General features: G+C 32.6%; 1 protein-coding gene across 1 annotated transcript in view; it reads right to left on the bottom strand.

Moving 5' to 3' along the window:
• The window catches only part of LOC126885092 (uncharacterized), a 644,223-nt gene that overhangs the window by 161,788 nt on the left and 461,941 nt on the right, over positions 1-20,494 (bottom strand). The window contains exon 2 of the mRNA XM_050651515.1: positions 5,594-5,701. Coding sequence (XP_050507472.1) covers positions 5,594-5,701 — 108 coding nt within the window. The remainder of the gene's footprint in view (positions 1-5,593; positions 5,702-20,494) is intronic.

The following is a 20,494-nucleotide window of genomic DNA, read 5'->3' as shown; positions in this document are numbered from 1 at the left end:
AAAGAAAAAGAAAGAAGAATTATATATCAAATATAAAAAATTATATTGGCTTCTGGGAAGATACTCATGGTTGTCAACGTATAACAAGATGCTAATCTACAAACAAGTTATAAAACCTGTATGGAAGTAAGGTATCCAACTATTAGACCGGTCTAGTTAGACTCAAAAATAGGAGTGAGGCTACAATAATTACCATTAAGCTGAAAATTGGTAGGATTGTTTAAAATACCATGATAAATTAAATCTAAAAAGTCCTCATAAATCCGACCCGTGCTAAAAAATTTACGCGGGGTCAAAGGTCACCAAATATGGTTTTTAGCGTTTTTCAACGAAACGGTAAGTTTTATCGTAAAATTAGCTCTAACAGAAAATGTAGGTTAGATAAATATCTATAAAAAATATCTTAATAGTTTTTTTCCTAAGAGCCACTGTTTTTGAAATGCAACGATTCAAAGAGGTGAAAGACTTCTAATCGTCATAATATAATATTTGTATTAGTACACCGCGGTGTGCAAGTACTTGGAAGGGAAACGAGAAACGACCGTGCGCGAGTCGCGGAGAAATATTGCGACTATCTTAGATAATTCGTATTGTCAATTGAAATTGTCAAATTGACGTATATTTCATACCTTCTGTCATTGAAGCAGAAAAATGATATATTCCTCCACAATATTGATATGATATGCAATTATTATATAAAGGTAAATTTAATTAATTGTATTTTGAGTGCAGTACTGCATTTTAATAACTAATTTTATTTACTACATACAATTGTTCACATTTTCATAACATAACCTGAATCTTATTTTTTCTTCTTACTATTTTTTTGGAATATGGCCTTGACAATTATCCAGTAACCAGGACTAATATAATTGGCCAATATAATTAAAAGTGCGAATAAAAGTACAGAGCGTAGAAATAGGGGTCGCTTTGCCGAACTTGCAATCTGAACTTGCATCACTGAAGCTGTAATACAAGTAAACATAATATTTTATCGGTCAACTTAACTTATATTACACATAAAATATAAGATTATAGATATGATAATGTTTCTACTATACAGCTTGCGGTCTACCGAGGGATGCAATGTATAAGCTGTATTATATTACAGTGCCAACAAAAAAATCTTTACAAAGTTAATTTAACGCAAAAATAATAAGAATTATTTGAATTTTACGGCTTAATCCCAACAAAAATAGTAAATTGAAATGTACGGCGTCATTTTGGTCCCAGAGTTACTGTAGTATTTGATGGCTATAATGATTTTACGAGAAGTATTAAAGCTGCAGAACAACGTCGTAGAATTTCAGCAATATCTTCCTCTTCTAATATTTTATTTGATCAGTCTATGACAGTATCTACCACTAAACAGAAATTTCTTGCAAATACTCGCAACAAATCTCGGTTCATTTCAATGCTGAAAGATAAGTTTAGTGCTGAAAATATATCGGTAAAAATAAGCTAATAATGATGCTGACGTAATGATAATTGAAACAGCCATAGATCAATTCAATTTAACAAATATAACTATTGTTGTAGGTGAAGATGTAGACTTGCTCGTATTACTCACTGGTAGCACTCCAATCGAAAAAACTACCTTTTTTTTAAAACTTGGAAAAGCTCAACACCAATCGGAAATATATTCATCGAAAAGTTTATCTACTTTTGCAAAATGTCAAAATCATATACTATTTAAACACGCAATAACTGGCTGTGATACGACATCTGCATTTTTCAGGAGGGGTAAAACGACTGTTTTTAAAATGTTTGAAAAACAAGATTTACTTGAATGTGCTGAAGCTTTTAAAAAAACTAATTCAACTCCACAAGAAGTTATTTCTAACGGAAATAGCTTTCTTCTCTCTATGTATGGAGCGCCTAAGAAAACTACGTGCTTAGATAAGTTCGATATGCATGTTTTTTTAAAAGTACTCGAAACAAAAAACAAGTGCAGTTATCTTGTCTTCTTCCAACCTCAGCGGCTGCTCATCAACATCTTTTTCGGGTATATTACCAAGTTCAAGTGTGGCTTGCTTATCAGCTAGATCCAAAAGACTGGGGATGGAAATTAGTCGACAGTTCATTAGAACCAATTCCACATTTACTCTCCCCTGCGCCGGAAAAACTCCTGAACACAATTTTTTGCAACTGTAAAAAGGGATGTAGCGCTAAATGTGGTTGCAAAAAAGTTGGACTGTTTTGTTCGGTAGCATGCACTAATTGTCAAAACCGGTCGTGCTCCAATGTTGAATCACCAACAATTGAGGATTCATTTGAGTCTATCGAGGAGCCATGAGGTATGTCATTATTGGGACAATTTACTTGCACCCAGGATGAATAAGAAGAAGAAGAACTAGAAGATGAAGAAGAGGAGGAAGAACGATGAGAAGAAGAACAAGGGAAGCAGAAGTATTAGAAAATTACGAACCAGTTTGATAAATTTCCCCTTTTTTTTAATTTATACCGCTTTATATAACTTTTATCACTTTTAACCCTTACCAATATCAATTATTAAATAGCTTTAAATTAAACAGAATCATAACAGATCCGTAGAATAGGCCTACTGGGGAAACCACGTTAAAAAACGCGCTAAGTACACTACCTCAAAGGTGGTGTGGAAACGTGTGCGCATATTATGACGATTACCACTTTTTGAATCGTTATATCTCAAAAACGGTGGCTCTCAGGAAAAAAAGTAATAAGGCATTTTTTACAGATAATTATCTAATCTACATTTTTTGGTAGAACTAATTTTACGATAAAACTTACCGTTTCGCTGAAAATCGCTAAAAACCATATTTGGTGATCTTTGACCCCGCGTAAAATTTTTAGCAGGGGTTGGATTTATGAGGACTTTTTAGATTTCATTTATGATGGTATTTTGAACAATCGTGCCAATTTTCAGCTTGATGGTAATTTTTGTAGCCTCGGATGCGTAAGTTGACCGGAGTATATGGGGATGAACAAAAAAACAAACTTGAAAATAATACAAACTTTTCAAAACAAACTATTAACGGGCACAGTTAACGCACCCTTGTATATCCGTAATGACGACCTCCACAAGGATCTACGAATGGAGCCCGTCGACAAAGAAATCCGAAAACACGCAAAAAGTCATGAAAAAAGACTTCTTCTCCAAGAAAATATTGAGGTCATCCAGCTCCTGGACAACTCAAACCAGAAAAGAAGACTGAAGAGGACCAAACCTCACGAGTTGGTGTACTGTGGGACAAAGCTAATAGACGAGCATTGCGCGACTAGTGTGCAAGCAACGTGTTGGTTTAGTGCGTGATAAAGTGAAAAGCAGCGCTTTGTGTGATAGTGCGCAAGCAAAAAGTGCTCCAGTAATAATAAAGACAACTAAGAAGACATCAAAGGGTGACTCTTAGATATTAAGTAGTTAGTAAGATAGGATAGATAAAAAGTTACTATTGGTCAAAGACTAGATTGTAGCACTTAGCACATAAAAAAAAAGATTTTTCCCTTTCAGTTTCCATTGGTGTTGAAAAGATAAATTGTGATGAATTTTTAGAAGCCCAATTCTTAATACTAATTTTTGAATTTGTTTAAAAAAATGTTATTTAATGTTGTTTAATGTAAATTAATTTTCGACCGCGGTACCTCCTGGCAACCTGTGGATTTGTTATATGGACCTCTTTTAGAGTAAGTTTAGTCCAGAAATCCCCTGCGCATCCGCTAGGAAAAATATTCTAATTCGGATTTTTTTGCACAATCTTACTCAAAAAGGACTCCTTTTATCAAATTCGCATGTTGCCAGGACCAAAAGGTGGTCAAAAATTTTTTAAACGTTTTTTTTTGTTTTTTTTTTCCTAAAATTATTTTTTTTGCATGGAAAAAAGTTTTTTTAGGTTTCTTGGATCATTCCAAACAGAAAAGGTCTTTAGTGACTTTTCTCTAAAAATGATAGTTTTTGACATATAAGCGATTAAAAAATTGAAAAATTGCGAAATCGGCCATTTTTAACCCTCAAAAACTATGTGGAAAACTGAAAATTTCAATGTTGCCAAGTTAGGTAGATATTCTTTAAACATCGATTGATGAAATCTTGAAGAGTTTTTTGCAATACAATATTCAAAACTCCTTTGTTTTTTAATTGCTAATCAAGCGTGCGCGACACTATTTTCCACCGACAGTATCGTGCAAATGAAAGGAATAAATTCGTTATTTCATAAACCGGCGACTTTAAGAAAAAATCCCGAAACTGGTCGATTTTTATTTTTAAGTTATGATATTGTGGCATATATGGTATACTAGTGACGTCATCCATCTGGGCGTGATGACGTAATCGATGATTTTTTTAAATGAGAATAGGGGTCGTGTGCTAGCTCATTTGAAAGGCTCTCAATTATCTATTCAGTAAGATATAATATAAACATTTACATAATTATTTATACACGGTGTCCAAAAAATTTTTATTAAATTAAATTATTTGACAAAAAAAGAAGTAGAAGGACACCCTGTAAAAATAATTATGTAAATGTTTACATTACTAAATAAAGAATTGAAGAATCTTTCAAATGAGCTACAACACGACCCCTATTCTCATTTAAAAAAATCATCGATTACGTCATCACGCCCAGACGGATGACGTCACTAGTATACCATATATGCCACAATATCATAACTTAAAAATAAAAATCGACCTGTTTCGGGATTTTTTCTTAAAGTCGCCCGTTTACGAAATAACGAATTTATTCCTTTCATTTGCATCATACTGTCGATGTCGGTGGAAAATAGTGTCGCGCACGCTTGATTAGCAATTAAAAAACAAAGAATTTGAATATTGTATTGCAAAAAACTCTTCGGGATTTCATCAATCGATGTTTAAAAAATATCTACCTACCTTGGCAACATTAAAGTTTTAAGTTTTTCACATAGTTTTTGAGGGTTAAAACTAACCGATTTCGCGATTTTTCAATTTTTAATCGCTTATATGTCAAAAACTATCATTTTTAGAAAAAAGTCACTAAAAACCTTTTCTGTTTGGAATGATCCAAAAAACCTAAAAAACTTTTTTTTCATGCAAAAAAATAATTTTAGGAAAAAAAAACAAAAAAAAAAACGTTTAAAAATTTTTTGACCACCTTTTGGTCCTGGCAACATGCAAATTTGTTAAAAGGAGTCCTTTTTGAGTAAGATTGTGCAAAAAATCCGAATTAGAATATTTTTCCTAGCGGATGCGCAGTGGCTTTCTAGACTAGTTTGTGCAAAATATTTTACTAAATTGAAATATGTGCAATTTACTAAAACTATTTTACTTGCAATATTTTTTTGTGTACAACAATAATATATTTTTAAATATTATCAAAAAGAAAATAATTATTATTCCTACAAGTAAAAAATTTTGTCCTCAATATTTATCCTAGCTAGTATTAGCTGCATTGTTGAATGTTTACGTTCTAGAGTAGTTAAATAGAATAATTTTTATCTTACATTTGTTCATGTTATGTATGTATGTATGTTCTGTCCCAGTTAAATATTTTAGTACATTTTTTCCTGAATATTTTGTTAAATGTCAAAAAAAATTGTTAAAAAAAACACAAGGGTTTTAAGAAAAACAATGGATATTTACCTGAGGGCCTAAACCTTGAGTCATTATTTCCACATCGTTCCCTATTGTATAACAAATATTTACAGGTTTTCCATGGTCCAAAATATCCTTCTTCATCGTTGTATCCCCCTAAAACAAAAAAAGAATAGTTCAGTCTTAAATTAAACAAAACTTTATACAAAATATATGAAATTTTTGCTGTTTATAATCAACTAGCAAATTTCTATTAAAATCTCTACAATATCTTCACGGAAATTTTGCTACAACAGCAGTTTATTAAAAAATCTAATTAAACAGATTTTAAATGGTTCAATATTTTATGCGCTAACGTTATCCAGGTATAGTCATAAAGATAATCCCAAGTTATTATAAAAATGGCATAAAGGTTAATAAAACATAAAATCCACGTCAGAGGTATACATTATTATATCTTCTTTTATAAGTCCTGCAAAATATAAGCTGAGCACATTGGAAAAGGAACATTTATATAGTATATAGACTTTTGCATAATATACCTACTAAAATACATGTGATACGGTTTATCGCTTAGTAAAAATTAAAAACAAGCTGTCCAAAATTTATACAGTGACATGAAATCTGCAGTAAAATTGGGAAACAAAATTACAGATTTGTTTACAGTCAAAAAAAGTCTACGACAAGGGTGTTGCATATCACCGAGTCTGTTTAAGATATATGTCGCCAAAACTCTTACAATATGGAAAAGAAAATGCAGTGGAATGGGCATCCAAATCGACGACAACAAATGCCTGTACCACCTACACCCTTCAGTTTGCAGACGATCAGATAATATGTGCAAACGATAAAGAAGATTTGGAATATATGACTCGCAAATTGAAGGAAGAATACGAAAAATGGGGACTGCAGATGAATGTAGAAAAAACACAATATTTATGCCTAGGTGAGGATTCAACTGATATGGTATTGCACAATAATCAGAAAATAACTAGCTGTGAAAAATATAAGTATTTGGGAATTACTTTCAACAAGGAAAGTACTGACGATGCAGAAATTAAGAGCAGGATAAATAAAGCAAGAACGATAATTAAATCATTGAACGGAGTTTTGTGGAGTACCGAGATAGGGAAACAAAAAAAATGAAAACATACAACACCATGATTAAGAGCACATTGGTATACGGATCCGAAACATGGATAATAAAGGAACACCAAAAAAAGAAAAATATAAGCTACTGAGATGGACGCCCTAAGAAGGGCAAGTAGAACATCGAGATTGGACCGGGTTAGTAATGAGGAAGTAAAGCGAAGAATGAATTTACAGGAAACGGTTGTAGAATACATTGAGAAGAAACAATTAACGTGGTACGGACATGTTCAGAGGATGGGGGAGGAGGGACTGCCAAAGAAAATTTTGAAATGGATACCTACAGAAAACAGGAAAAGAGGAAGGCCAAGAACGACATGGATACAAGGAGTAAGACGATCAATGAGTTTACGAGGATTAGAAGATGAAAACTGCAATGATAGAAGATAATATGGGCAACAAGGCGTCGGACAACGTCGGAGGACATTTTGAACCCGAATTTATATATATTAAAATTAAAAACAACGTCAATATTTTTAATTGAATGAGAATCTCGTAATATGTAGTAGTAATGTATTATAATACTGCAATAACTGTACAATAATCATTTATTGTTATTTTACATTATCGTAGTGGTTTAAAAGCTAGCAACGTTTTCGAGAAACTATTTTAAGACAGCTGATTCTTTCATATATTGTTTCCTATGCTTCCTTGAACACCGTACCGGCCATCTGGCTACTGATACAAGTTGCGTTCATTACTGCGCAGCACACCTGTACAGGTAAATACAAAATCAGGGTGATTGATTAGTGTGATAAAGCTTAGTAGATCCGCTATAGTAAAGATAGCAATAAAAGTTAATAACAAAACTTGTAGCCAAATTTGAGCTTCACATTACAAAATAAGTTAGAATGTTACAGGGTGTTCGATATCATAGTGGCAGACCAAACTTATGTTTTTTTTAATTGAACACACATATAGTTTATTATATATAATAATTATTATATTTTATTTCATATCCGAAATCCCGCTAACTCCTCCATCACAAAAATATAAAGGTTTGTTATGTTATACAGGGTATTTACAAAGTTATTACCAATTTTTTATGAAAAACGTAACAAGTTTAAATCACTGTATAAATAAAAATAAGCACAACAGCAATGGTTTATTGGTGCCATATGTTTTTGTTGATTGTCAAAATTTATAAAAATGGTTGATATTGCTAATTTTCTTTATATCGAATACAGGATGAGTCAAAACGCAAGTACATTATTTTCTCAGTAATTTTAAATAGAACACCTTAATTAATAACTTGCTCTGAAAAATGAAAATATCTCGAAAACTAAAAAATTTAGGCATAGGGAATATTATACAAAAATTAAAGTACCGTAATGATACTTTTCGATGGAGATATAAAATGCAGGGTGTTCCATTTAAAAATTCTGAAAAATTTGTTATACCTAACTTTGTAAAAGCCCTATATAACAAAACAAACCTTTAAACTTTTGTGATGGGAAAGTTAAGAGAATTTCGAGTATAAAATAAAATGTAGGGTGTTCCATTTAAAAAAATAACATAAGTTTGGTTTGCTACTATGTTATCGAACACCCTGTAACATTCTAACTAATTTCGTAATGTAAAGCTGAAAGTTGGCTACAATTTTTGTTATTAACTTTTATCGCTATCTATTACTATAGCGGATCTACTGAGCTTTATCACACTCATCAATCACCCTGTATATTGAATTTAAATTATTTTAGGACGAAACATTTTTTTGTCATTATTTTTTAAACCACAAAAATGTCTGGCAATTATAGATCATATTTCCAATAATGTTTAAAAAGTAATGACAAAATAATTTTTCGTCTTACAATAATTTTAAATTCGGTATGTTTACCTGTACAAATCGAGGGTTTAGTGTCAAACAACGTTATCTACATTTTTTGTGAAATTGAGATATATCTATAATCGAGTTCACCGTTTTCGACTTCATTTAGTAACAAAAACCTGTATCTCTATCTGCAGCAGATTACAAAATACATTAAACGTTAACTACCAATTGTGAAAAAATTGTTCATGTCAAAAACATCTAAGAGGTGATAACGTTATTTCACAGTGAATTTCGTGATACATCAAAAACAGTTATCGACTGTTAACGTTTATTGACACTAATATTTTAAGCTGTATTTAAATACATTAATGTAAATTCATTAATTTGTTTATTTCCAATATTGTTCGATTCTACCATCTGATTACTCATTACATGATTACATGATTACAATAATCTGATTACTCATTATATTTTTTAGTTTTGCCGAAGTTAAAAAACATATATGTTATTTTCTTATTGCTGGTTACGTATATATTTGTCGTAATTATTTAATATTTTGATTTTGTCAGTGTTTAACAGAAAAATGTCCAGTCGTAGCACAAAACTTTGTATGACACGCACGAAGCACTAGCGGGTCGTGGATCTTCTGAGGTAGCCTCTTGCCTTACAAATACAATGAAAAGTGAAGTTACTGGGAAAGACTTCGCTTTTATGTCTGAAAGTTGTTGGGGCCAAAATGTTTCTGTTTGCTGTTGTAACACTAACTATTTCAAAAATCGACCAGTTATTTTTTGAGCCCGGATATTCCCAAATGGAACGTGATATGGTCCATGCCCATATCGAAAACGCAAGTAAAGGCTTGGAAATTTATGATCCATCGGGATGGTATATGTACAGTGATTAAAATGGCTTTAAAGAAATCAAAATACGAAGTAGTTGAAATAGATCAGCAAGACATTTTGAATTTTAAAGAACTTCAGATTCAAATGATTAAAAATAAAAAAACTGACATTGAAGGAAATGTTGTCAAATGGTTGAACATAGTTTGGCTACAATATATATATTATAAAAGAAGACACTGCACAGAGTTATTTCAAATATAATTTTAATTCAGAAAACTATACGAAATTAAAAATACAGAGAAGGCAACTTCGAACATATTCAATTAACAAACTTGTGCCAAGAAGAAAATATGACAAACCGTTAACGATTAATAATAAAAAGTTAAAAGGTTTAGTAGAACTCTGTGAGCAAAAATTAAAGACCAATATCACTTCTTTTACTAGAATCTTCAAGGGAGGGGTGATGATCATAATGAAAATGCTTCAGAAGATGAAGACGTTTAAAGATGGTACCTATAAGTATTTAGACATCTCATAAGTTTAATATTTGTATGTTATTAGAAAAATAAAGTTTTTTATTTAAATACACTTATAACATTTTTTATAATACAGGGTTAGTGTTGCATTGGATATCCTGAAAATTTTGAAAATATCAGCGAATTTAAGTTAAAGGATATCCTGAAAAAAAGGGGAAATATCAATGAAATTTTCTCAACATTATAGGGAAATTACATTTTTACATTTTCACCCAGCAGTGCTAACCCTGTAGTAAAACTATTATTATCAGGTGCGACGTTAACGGTTACAAAAAATATATATCGGTAATATCAAAAAGCGTTAACAGGCCATTATTAGAAAAAAATTCTATTTTTTTCTCTGTAGAATAACAATAACCTGTAATAATTTTTACCATATGTCAAAGAAACCATAATAATACTATATAAATTTACATATTTCTATTGTAATGTATTTTGTCTCCGTAATCACAAATTTGTTGGCCGATATTACGTTTCAAAACAGTTTTTCGCATTTTCTGCCACTTTATGTTTTTGTAGTTAACGTTGTTTGATACTAAACCCTCGAAATGTGCTGCGCAGTAATGAACGCAACCTGTATCAGCAGACAGATGGCCGGTACGGTGTTGGAGGAAGCATAGGGAATAATATATTAAAGAACCAGTTGTCTTCAAATATTTTTTTTCCGACGTTGCTAGCTCTTGGTCCATAAAGACGATTAGATCAAAGTAAATTTATACTCTGGACAAATTATTAGAATAAAATAAGGAAAAGTTATTTACTAGCAATTTTATTGCTGGGATCGAATCCTATGATTTATATATTAATAGTATTGGTATGCAAAGTCTGCAGATAGTTTGCTATTTAATTCTGCATAGAGATATTTTCCTGATTTGCATCGACGAAAATTTTCCTCGGAAAATCCGGGGTTTCCCAACAACATATTTTATGGTACAACTAAAACTTTACGTAGGTAATTTATTATCAATAATTATTGCCTGGTTGCACCAAGAGATTAAGCTCCGTTTATCGAAAACGTACGTCTTGCATCATTGTTAATCTCAATTCCCTATTATTATCAGCTTAAGTTACTGTCTGAATTTAAGACATAGTTCTATACACTCATAATCTATTAGCTGAGCTGGGCTAAGCTGGAACTTAAGATCAGTTGGTGCAACAAGGCATAAAAAACTTAGTGACAGAAAACCTTTTTTTATCGATTTATATTTCCAGAAGCCGGTGGAAATTGATCCAATAGTTTAGCAACAATTAAATTGTTAATTAACAATTTACGATCGCAATAATACCCATAATAATTTTGATTTATCAGAATAACTCATTTTCGCATAAAGATACACTATACCTATTTAACGTACTTAACATAATTTAAACAAGCATACATTTGGGAAATGTACCGAGAGAAAGGGTTGATAAATACAAATACCTAGGAACCTGGATTTCAGAGAAAAATGATCAAACAACAGAAATAAGGACCAGGATAGAAATAGCAAGAAATGCGTTTCTAAAAATGAAAACAGTTCTCTGCAACAAAGACCTTAGCTTAGAACTGAGAGCAAGAGCTTTGAGATGCTACGTGTTCTCGATACTACAATATGGACTTGAAAGCTGGACATTACAGCAAGAACACATAAATAAGCTACAGTCATTTGAAATGTGGTGTTACAGAAGAATGCTTAGAATAGCATGGACACAGAGGAAAACGAACACGGAAGTACTGCGAGAAGTGGGTAAAGAACGCGAAATAATAAACACAATAAAAATAAGAAAGTTACAATATCTGGGACACGTAATGAGGGGACCGCGATATGAAATGCTAAGACTGATAATACAGGGAAAGATAAGAGGCGGAAGGAGTATAGGAAGAAGGAGAGTGTCATGGTTAAAGAATTTAAGGGACTGGTTTAGATGCAGTTCTATCTAGAGCAGCGGTGGATAGAGTAAAGATAGTGATGATGATATCCAACCTCCGATTAGGAGACGGCACTTGAAGAAGAAGAACAAGAACATAATTGAAATTGGGCTATTTAGGCGGCCTCAGAAATAATTTAAAATATTAAAATTTTTTTGGCTTATAAACAAATAGAATATCTCGACAAATATTAGACTAAATTAAGTTAAAATAAACAGTATAGAAAAGGACGCAGTAGGACGCTTCATTTAAAGAGTATCATCATCACTATCGTCCAGCCTTCTGCATCCAAAGTTAAACATAGGCCTCCCCTAATTTCTTCCAGTTTTGTCGATCTTGAGCTTTCTGCAACCAATTCCCAGCAATCCTTTTGACGTCGTCTGTCCATCGTGTAGGTGGTCTACCTCTACTTTTTCTGTCTTCTCTTGGTCCCCACACTGTTATTTTTTGGGTCCATCTCCCGTCCTTCATTCTGGCTACATGGCCCGCCCAATTGCACTTCAGCCATGCTACTCGCTCTACTACATCTGTGACGCTTGTCCTTCTTCTGATTTCTTCGTTTCTGACCCTGTCTCTTGGAGTCAGTCCAAGTAGTGACCGTTTCATTCTTCTTTGGGCCACTATTAGTTTCGTTGCTGTGGCCTGGGTTAACGATAATATTTCGGCGCCGTAAGTCATGATTGGAAGCACACATTGGTTGAACGTCTTCCTTTTTAAATAATTTGGCAAGTTGCTCTTGAAGATGTCTGATAGAGCTCCATATGCGTCCTATGCTAAGGTGATCCTTCTCTGAAATTCGGCAGTTTGATTGTCTCTGGTAATTTGGATTTCATGCTTTAACTATTTATATTTATTATTTATAAAGAGTAAAAGAGTATAACAAAGTTTAATTGCGATAAGTGGTTCCTGAGAGACAACCGGTCAAAGTTGACCGGCATGTGCGACAAAGTTATAAACAATAGGAGGGTAATTTTCGAACCATTACCTTTTTATTTCAGTCCTCTTTTTACATATAAATTTTCATATATTCAGGAGACTCATAACATAAAATAATAAAAGCGATAAATATTACTCGTGAAAAATACCAAAAATACCAAAATCCCAATCAAAAATTAGAAGAAAATATAATCTCAAAGTAAAAAATCGGTACCTACATGTTAAAAAATATATTTTCTCCGTTTCCCATGGAGCAATTTTCATAATTTTTTTTGTTTCCAAATAACTCGAGTAGAGACACCTAACTAACGCACTAGTAAATGCGAAAGATCCTTTGGTCTGTTTATACTAAATTAATTTATAACAAAATTTTTTAATTTGTTTAACAAAGATTATTTAAATAATTAGTATACAGCTTCCAAGTGAGAATATTCGATTTTGAACGTTAAACGGTATAGTATAGTACAGTTGATCCAAAAGATAGCATAACCCAGACATCCAAAGTGAAAGTTATCCTTCAACACCAGTTTTAGAAATATTGACGGAAAACTTAAAAAAAAACTACTAATTTACCGACTTCTCCCCCATCTCCCACCCAAACCGGACGCTCAAAATGTTGTAACTTTTACACCGTTGAAGGAAAACTTTTACTTTGGATGTCTGGGTTAGGCCTTTTTTGGACCAATTATACAATACTACGTCCGTAACTTTGGAACCGTTCATTTTAGAAGGGTTATGCATAGAGCCTTTTTTATTTCAAATTTAATGTAGAACAATTTTGTGTAGAAGGTTGTTCATGCTAAACCGCTTAGTTTTAGAAATATTGACGAAAAACGTAAAAAACTACGAATTTGCAGATTTCTCCCCCTCTCCCCCCCCCCCAAACCCGACTCAAAATGGTGTGACTTTTTTCTGAACATTATGTGGACCATATACAACAATTTGGTGTTGGAGGATAACTTTCACTTTGGATGTCTGGGTTTGGGTCTAACTATACCATACTAGTATACGTGTGGTGAGTTTTTCTAAACAAAAGTCTAAAATTAGGCAAAATATGTAGTTTTATTTTGTCACAAATTATTGAATTAATTTATTATAACAAAACTACAGGACCTTTGGCATTTAATAACGCATTAGTTAGGTGGCTCTACTCGAGTTACTTGGAAATAAAAAAAAAATAAAAAAATTGCTCCATGGGAAACCGAGAATATACATTTTCTTACGTACACCGATTTTGAAATTTAAGATTCTATTTTCTTACCTAATTTTTGAATGGGTTTGTGATATTTTTCACGAGTAATACCAAAATAAAAAGGTAATGGTCTAAAAATTACCATCCTATTGTTTATAACTTCATCTCACATGCCCCCCGTCAACTTTGAGCGGTAGTATCTCACGAGCCAATCATCGCAATTAAACTATTTTTCTTTAAAAAAATCGTCCTGCCACGTCGTTTCCAATAATGTTTTCTTAATATAATTTAATTAATAGTTATCGAGATATTCTTTGTTTATAAGCTAAAAAATGGTTTTATGTATCAAATTTTGAAACATTTCTGAGGTCGATTAAATAGTTCAATTTCGATTATGTAAAGTAAGTTAGATATAGTCAGTTCACTAAACTCAGACACAACTGGCTACACCGAGAGGACAATTTCTTTTCTCCTAAAACACCGATTTCTTTGAGCAATATTTCTTAAAAATTAACATATCCTATTAACTTAAACATACCGGTTCACATATGAAGAAACGAGTTTTTTAAACACAACTCAATAATTTCTTTCAGATAATTTCTTCAATACTAAGAAATGCATTAATGGTTACATTTAATTTTCTTATCCTAAAGTTTTTATTTCTTAAATTGAAAACTACAAATATTTTGTAGTATAAGAAATATAATGTTAAGTTAATCCATATTTATATTTGTGAACAAGAAATTTTCTTGCAGTCAAATAAATATTTTAAACCACAAGAAATAATTCTTCAGAAATACCCTCTGTAGTAACTGTGGTTATAAAATAAAAACTTTGTCATTAATGCCGAAATGTTACTTGCAAAGAGATTTTCTTCCACAAAAAAATTGCGCAGATTAACTATTTATGATTTAGTCGTCAGTGTTTGTCAAGATGGCGTGATATGTTCATGTTCATATAGATGGATTTTTGATTTATTGGTGTTCTTTAAAAATTAACGGATATTTTGAAGGTACGTACATATATAGGTATTAAATAAAAGTAAATTGAGTAATTTAAGATGTAATAATAATATTGTTGCGTATCCGAATGGTTAAAAAAGAAACATAATAGTATCTTTATATGCTTTTTAGGTATAATGATGGACGACTCTGAAATAAAGGAGCTTATTATTCTAACTGGGAAATATGCCACAATTTAAAGCTGGGACAGAATGATATAATATATAGCTTCAGAACAATATTAAGAAAGGAGTTATTAACCAACTGCGGGGCCTTCCAAAAATGGTAGAACTTCATACATGTAAGTACCTTTTTAAAAATGTGTATACTTATGTATCAACTATAATAGGTTTCTTGAATGTATCGTCTATAAAAATATACAATACAACGCTATATTAAACATGGCGGGTGCAACGCTGAGGATGTTTTCTGTTAATTTATTTGAGATAAAGAAATCAGTTAGTCTAAAAGAAATATATGTTTATGGTTAAGAAATGTTATTGCCGAAAACTGTGAATTAGTTAATATGTATTAAATGACTTAGATGTAAACTAATAATACTCTCCCGTAATAAAATTTCTTAATGATTAGGTATGCTGTCTCTTTAAGATTATAAAAATTAAGAAAATTACATAAATATTATTATGTCTGGTTCAATGTTTTACATTGTTTGTATTTTCCCTCTTGTTTTAGCTAAACAATGTTTATTGTGTGACTTAATATTATACAGGTAAATAATTTATACTTCATTAACAAAAAGTAAAAAATAAACAAAGATGTGTAGGTTAAATAATGCCATGTTTGAACTAAATATGATTGATTATTATTAGTATTAATAGTTCTTATATGGGGCCGTGTATTTGTTTTTTTATTTCCTAAATTTGTTAAAATAAATATCTATGTCTTTATAAAAAAAATTTATTAAAGTAAGTTTACTCTTTCTACATAACGATTTTGTTTTAGTGAATTGCTGATATACAAAGTGCTATTAACAAAAGAAGGAAAATTTGAGGAAGTTGGATTTGCCTCTCCATCCTTTTATTGTTGTGTAGAAGCCAGTGGTTTAAGAGTGGAGAAAATATTTGTATGTAATAATAACGTTTTATATCTTGTTTTATTAATAAATAATGATTTTACCTTAACACAATGATTTATTTTGCCGTATGTAATATCACTTTATTTTCAAGAAATATTAACTTAACTCTAAATATACGTTTATCTCTGCGAAATATATTTCTTAACATTAAATACATTAATTATTAATAGTAAAATAATAATATTCCTTACTAAGAAATATTATTGCTCAGAAAGAATAGTTTTGTTATGTGTAGAAAATATATTTTCCGCAAATCGCCAGGAAATTTTGACATTCCTGTCAAAATTTCTTGAAGAAAAATTCAGGACTTCCTTACTGTAAGGAAATGTCATTTCCTTACTGTAAGGAAATGATATTTCCGTACAGTTGTTAGTGTTCTACATAAATGATAATACATATTTTTACTCATGCGATAATCCATAAAACGTCTGTATGCATTTTCGTACTTTTCTCTTGATTTCTTTGGCAATAATTCTAATGAAGCAGTATTCACTGCCTCAACCAGCTCTGGAGGAGTCCCAGGAATGGAAATTTCATCATCACTTATCATTTTACTTTCGAGAACACCAGCAATTAAATTTATAAGCGTCAAGTTTGACAATTCAACCTCAATACGTTTCCATAGTAACCCAAGTAATTTTATTAGGAATTTCAAAGCACCATTTATTTGGGAATAAAATTATCGCGGTTTTTTTTAAATCAATCAATATCTGTCGAATTTTAAACGATTTGCGGAAAAATAGTATGTTTACCTCGTAGGAAAAGCCACATTCCTGGACTCTGTGTTGCTAAGTCTCGGCTTGCGCCTCGACTTAGCAATCTTCACAGTCGTCCAGGAATGTTAAGCTTTTCCTACCCGGTAAACAATGTACTATTTTATGACTAATAAAATTAATTAACATCAAGTCTAATTTCTTTCTGATAAATGGGTTTGAAGTTTGCCAGAAAGTGATAGTTCAATCATGTTTTAAGGTATATTTCTTAGGCTATAGTAGAATTTATTTGAAATATTTTAGAAAATTATATCTTACATACAAATATATATTTCTTAGGCAATATGCCAAGTCGATCTTTCTTAAATATTAATAAACTTTCTTTATGTCAAGAATTTTTTTCTCTCGGTGTAGTGATTTTAGTAGGTAATTTTTTTTGTTTTTTGAATTAACTTTTCATACTTATATTAATATACATTCATAGGATTAGATTCCAGCAATACAATTGCTGGTAAATAACTTGTCCCAAAAATGACCTATTTTCCGGTAATCTGCCCAGACTATTGTAGGTATTGTATTTGCCCAGAATAATTATTATACGCGAACGAATCTTTTTAGGTAGAAATGATCTAGTCTGAATAAAAGCTTGCTTTTTCGGCATGCACATTATTGTATTATATGAATGCACTTATGACAATGGTAATTGGCAATTTGTAAACCAGAGTGTGATTATCGTTTCATACTGTGGCCTTCGAAAGTATCCCGCATAAAGTACGTGCCTCCTAGTGGCGGGATACGGGCAACAATACATTGGCTTATAGGGCACTCCTTACAGTAGGGATCCTGGCCTATACAGAAAAATGCAGGCGGGTGTGGGGTAATATTGCACTTTGGTTGCATTGGTGGTGTATTGGCTAAACGTGCAGGGCAGGGTATGGTGCTGATAGAAAAGGGATTCAGGCATCAAATATCCAAAAAATCTTTTCAGTAGGGTGGGCTGAAAAAAATAAATGTTTTTTTTTTCAAGTGCTATACCGCGAAAAACTTGCATATATACTTCATAAATAAAATGCAACTGAGAAAAAAATTATTTTTTCAATATCACGGTAGCGCAATGCAATTAAAATAGTTCGTTTTTTGAAAAAAACTTGGATTTTTAAAATTTTTTTCTCCGGTGTAAAAACTTTAAATAATCAATCGCTATAGTGAAAAAACTGTATAATTTGACTTAGAAAACAGAAATACACAATGAACCAGTTTAAAAAACAATGTTTACGGTAGCGCAAACAGCTTTAAATAACGGATAATTACGCTAAAAGGCGCAGTTTACAACACTGCCGTCCCGCGCGGAATGATTCGTTTTGTATGTGACTGTACCGTTTCCCCCACCACTCGTACCCAACCCACAATTCCTTGTGTTGTGTACGCTTGCTTCGCCATTTTGTGAGCTCGCGTCAGTGACTCGGCAGTGTTTGTCAGTGTCAAAGCTTTTGTTGTGTTACTTTTACTGTTACGTTGAGTGTGTGTTGAGTGTCATGGCTTTGTCCAAGAAAATTACGCGTAGTGAGTTTGATTGTCCAATATTCGGTTACCCAAAGGAACTACCTGTAAGTAAACTGCCTTCCTATGAAAACGTTTTAAAGTGCTTCTTTCTTGAACATTACAATTTAGCTGTGGAAACCAACAACAAATTGTTGAACAACAACAGTTTTTCACAAATTTCTAATATTGTTGCACCGAAAGTTAAGCAATTATTTGATAAAGCCTCAATACCAACAGTCTCCCTTTACAGAATTGTTCAAATGATCAATGCCTACAATAACAGTTACAGAGGTCTTATGAAGTGCTACAAACGAGATAAGGAAAAAGACTCGTTCAAAAAAAAAGTTGAAGATTTCAAGCAAAAGTCCTTGCGACTGTTTGATATCTCCGCATGCAAATGCACAATAACATTAGATTGCAATTGCCGAAAGGCCGTTGACTTGTGTGAGTGTCCGGTATCGATTGTTTGTACATGTGAGAAGTCAAAAAAAGTACCAGTCATTGAACTTAAGTTTTTGTACCTTCAAAGAAAACATAGTTTAGGCAAAATTGGTAACGTAGATGTGAAGGAGTCAAAAAAAATTATTCAAAGACAAAAAAGAAAAAACACTGAGTCTGAGTACAGCAGATGTCAGTCGAACGTTGACTCATTGTCACAGCCATCGTGCTCAAAAACTATGGAACCTACACAAATAGAAGACTTTGACTCAACTGAAATAAATAGAAATGAGGATAGTAGCGATGAAGAAGAGTTTGAACCTGTTGTAAAGTCACCATGGCAGATGCGAATTAAATTGACTAATACTGCGCTAACAAGTGATCGTTTTGGAGTTTCTGATAGAGCAACAGCTGCTATTGCTTCTAGCCTTTTGCAAGATTTTGGTATTATAACTGAAACTGAACATTCTAATGTTATTGATAAAAATAAAATCCGAAGGGGGAAAAAGGTTATCCGCACAGAACTGCAGGTGCAGAATAAGGCTGAGCTCAACACATTTCAAGGATTGTATTTTGATGGAAGGAAAGATGACACCATTGTGATTGAGAAGGTAAATTCAAAGCATTTTCGGAGAGTGATTAAGGAAGAACATTATTCTATCATTCAAGAACCTGGATCTGTATATGTTGGTCATGTTACACCTTGTTCTGGATCTGCTCAAAACATTGCCGACAGTATAATTACTTATATGAAAAAAACTGGACTTTCCCTTGATGATTTAGACGTCATTGGATGTGACGGCACCGTTACAAATACAGGGTGGAAAGGGGGCGTAATTCGAACAATTGAAGAAAAATTGAAAAGGCCAATGCAGTGGGCAGTTTGTCTCTTGCACTTCAACGAATTACCACTCCGACACCTGTTCCAGTTTTTGGATGGAGACACTACAGGGCCTACAACATTTAAAGGACCTATCGGAACAGAGATCAATAACTGCGAAAAACTCCCCTTGGTGAAATTTGCTAGTGTGGAGTGTGAAATTCCAGATATTGACCGAAGCATATTGAGCAAGGACCAACAGTATTTACTGGACATAAGTTCTGCTGTACAATCAGGAATCTGTCCCATAGATTTATCTCACCGTGAACCTGGCCCACTCTCTCACGCAAGATGGCTAACAATGGCTAACAGGATTCTAAGATTGTATGTGAGTGTTGAATATCCATCAGACGAACATAAAATCGTAGTTCATTTTATTCTGAAGTCATACATGCCTGTTTGGTTCAATATCAAAAAAAGCAAGTACTTAACTGATGGACCAGAACACATATTTCAAACTGTAAAATCCTCAAGATTCCTGCCTGAAAATCTGCTTCAAGTAATAGACCCCGTTATTGAAAGGAACGCTTACTTTGCCCACCCAGAAAACTTGATGTTGAGTATGATAGTAGATAAAAGAACTCACATAAGAGAATTGGGATTGAGACGAATCATAAAGGCCAGGACATCAGCACCCAAAAGAAAGTCAATTAGAGCTTTCCATCCACCCAAATTAAATTTTCAAGCCACAGAGTACAGTGAACTGATTGACTGGACTGCCACCACATTGTCACCACCACCATTACTAAGAAGAATCAGCGACGAAGAAATTCGTGCAAAAATCTTCACTGGGGACACCGCAGCTGAATGGAGATTCGACAAATTTCCTTGTCATACGCAAGCGGTTGAACGATGCATCAAACTTGTAACCAGCGCTTCACAAAAAGTAGTTGGTTTTGAAGCAAGAGATGGGCTCATCCGAACTACACTACAGTCAAGAGCAG

Source organism: Diabrotica virgifera, chromosome 5, assembly GCF_917563875.1.
Source record: "Diabrotica virgifera virgifera chromosome 5, PGI_DIABVI_V3a".
Taxonomy (NCBI): domain Eukaryota; kingdom Metazoa; phylum Arthropoda; class Insecta; order Coleoptera; family Chrysomelidae; genus Diabrotica; species Diabrotica virgifera.
The sequence above is the reverse complement of the archived record's forward strand: the minus strand, read 5'-3'. Positions and strand labels throughout refer to the sequence as shown.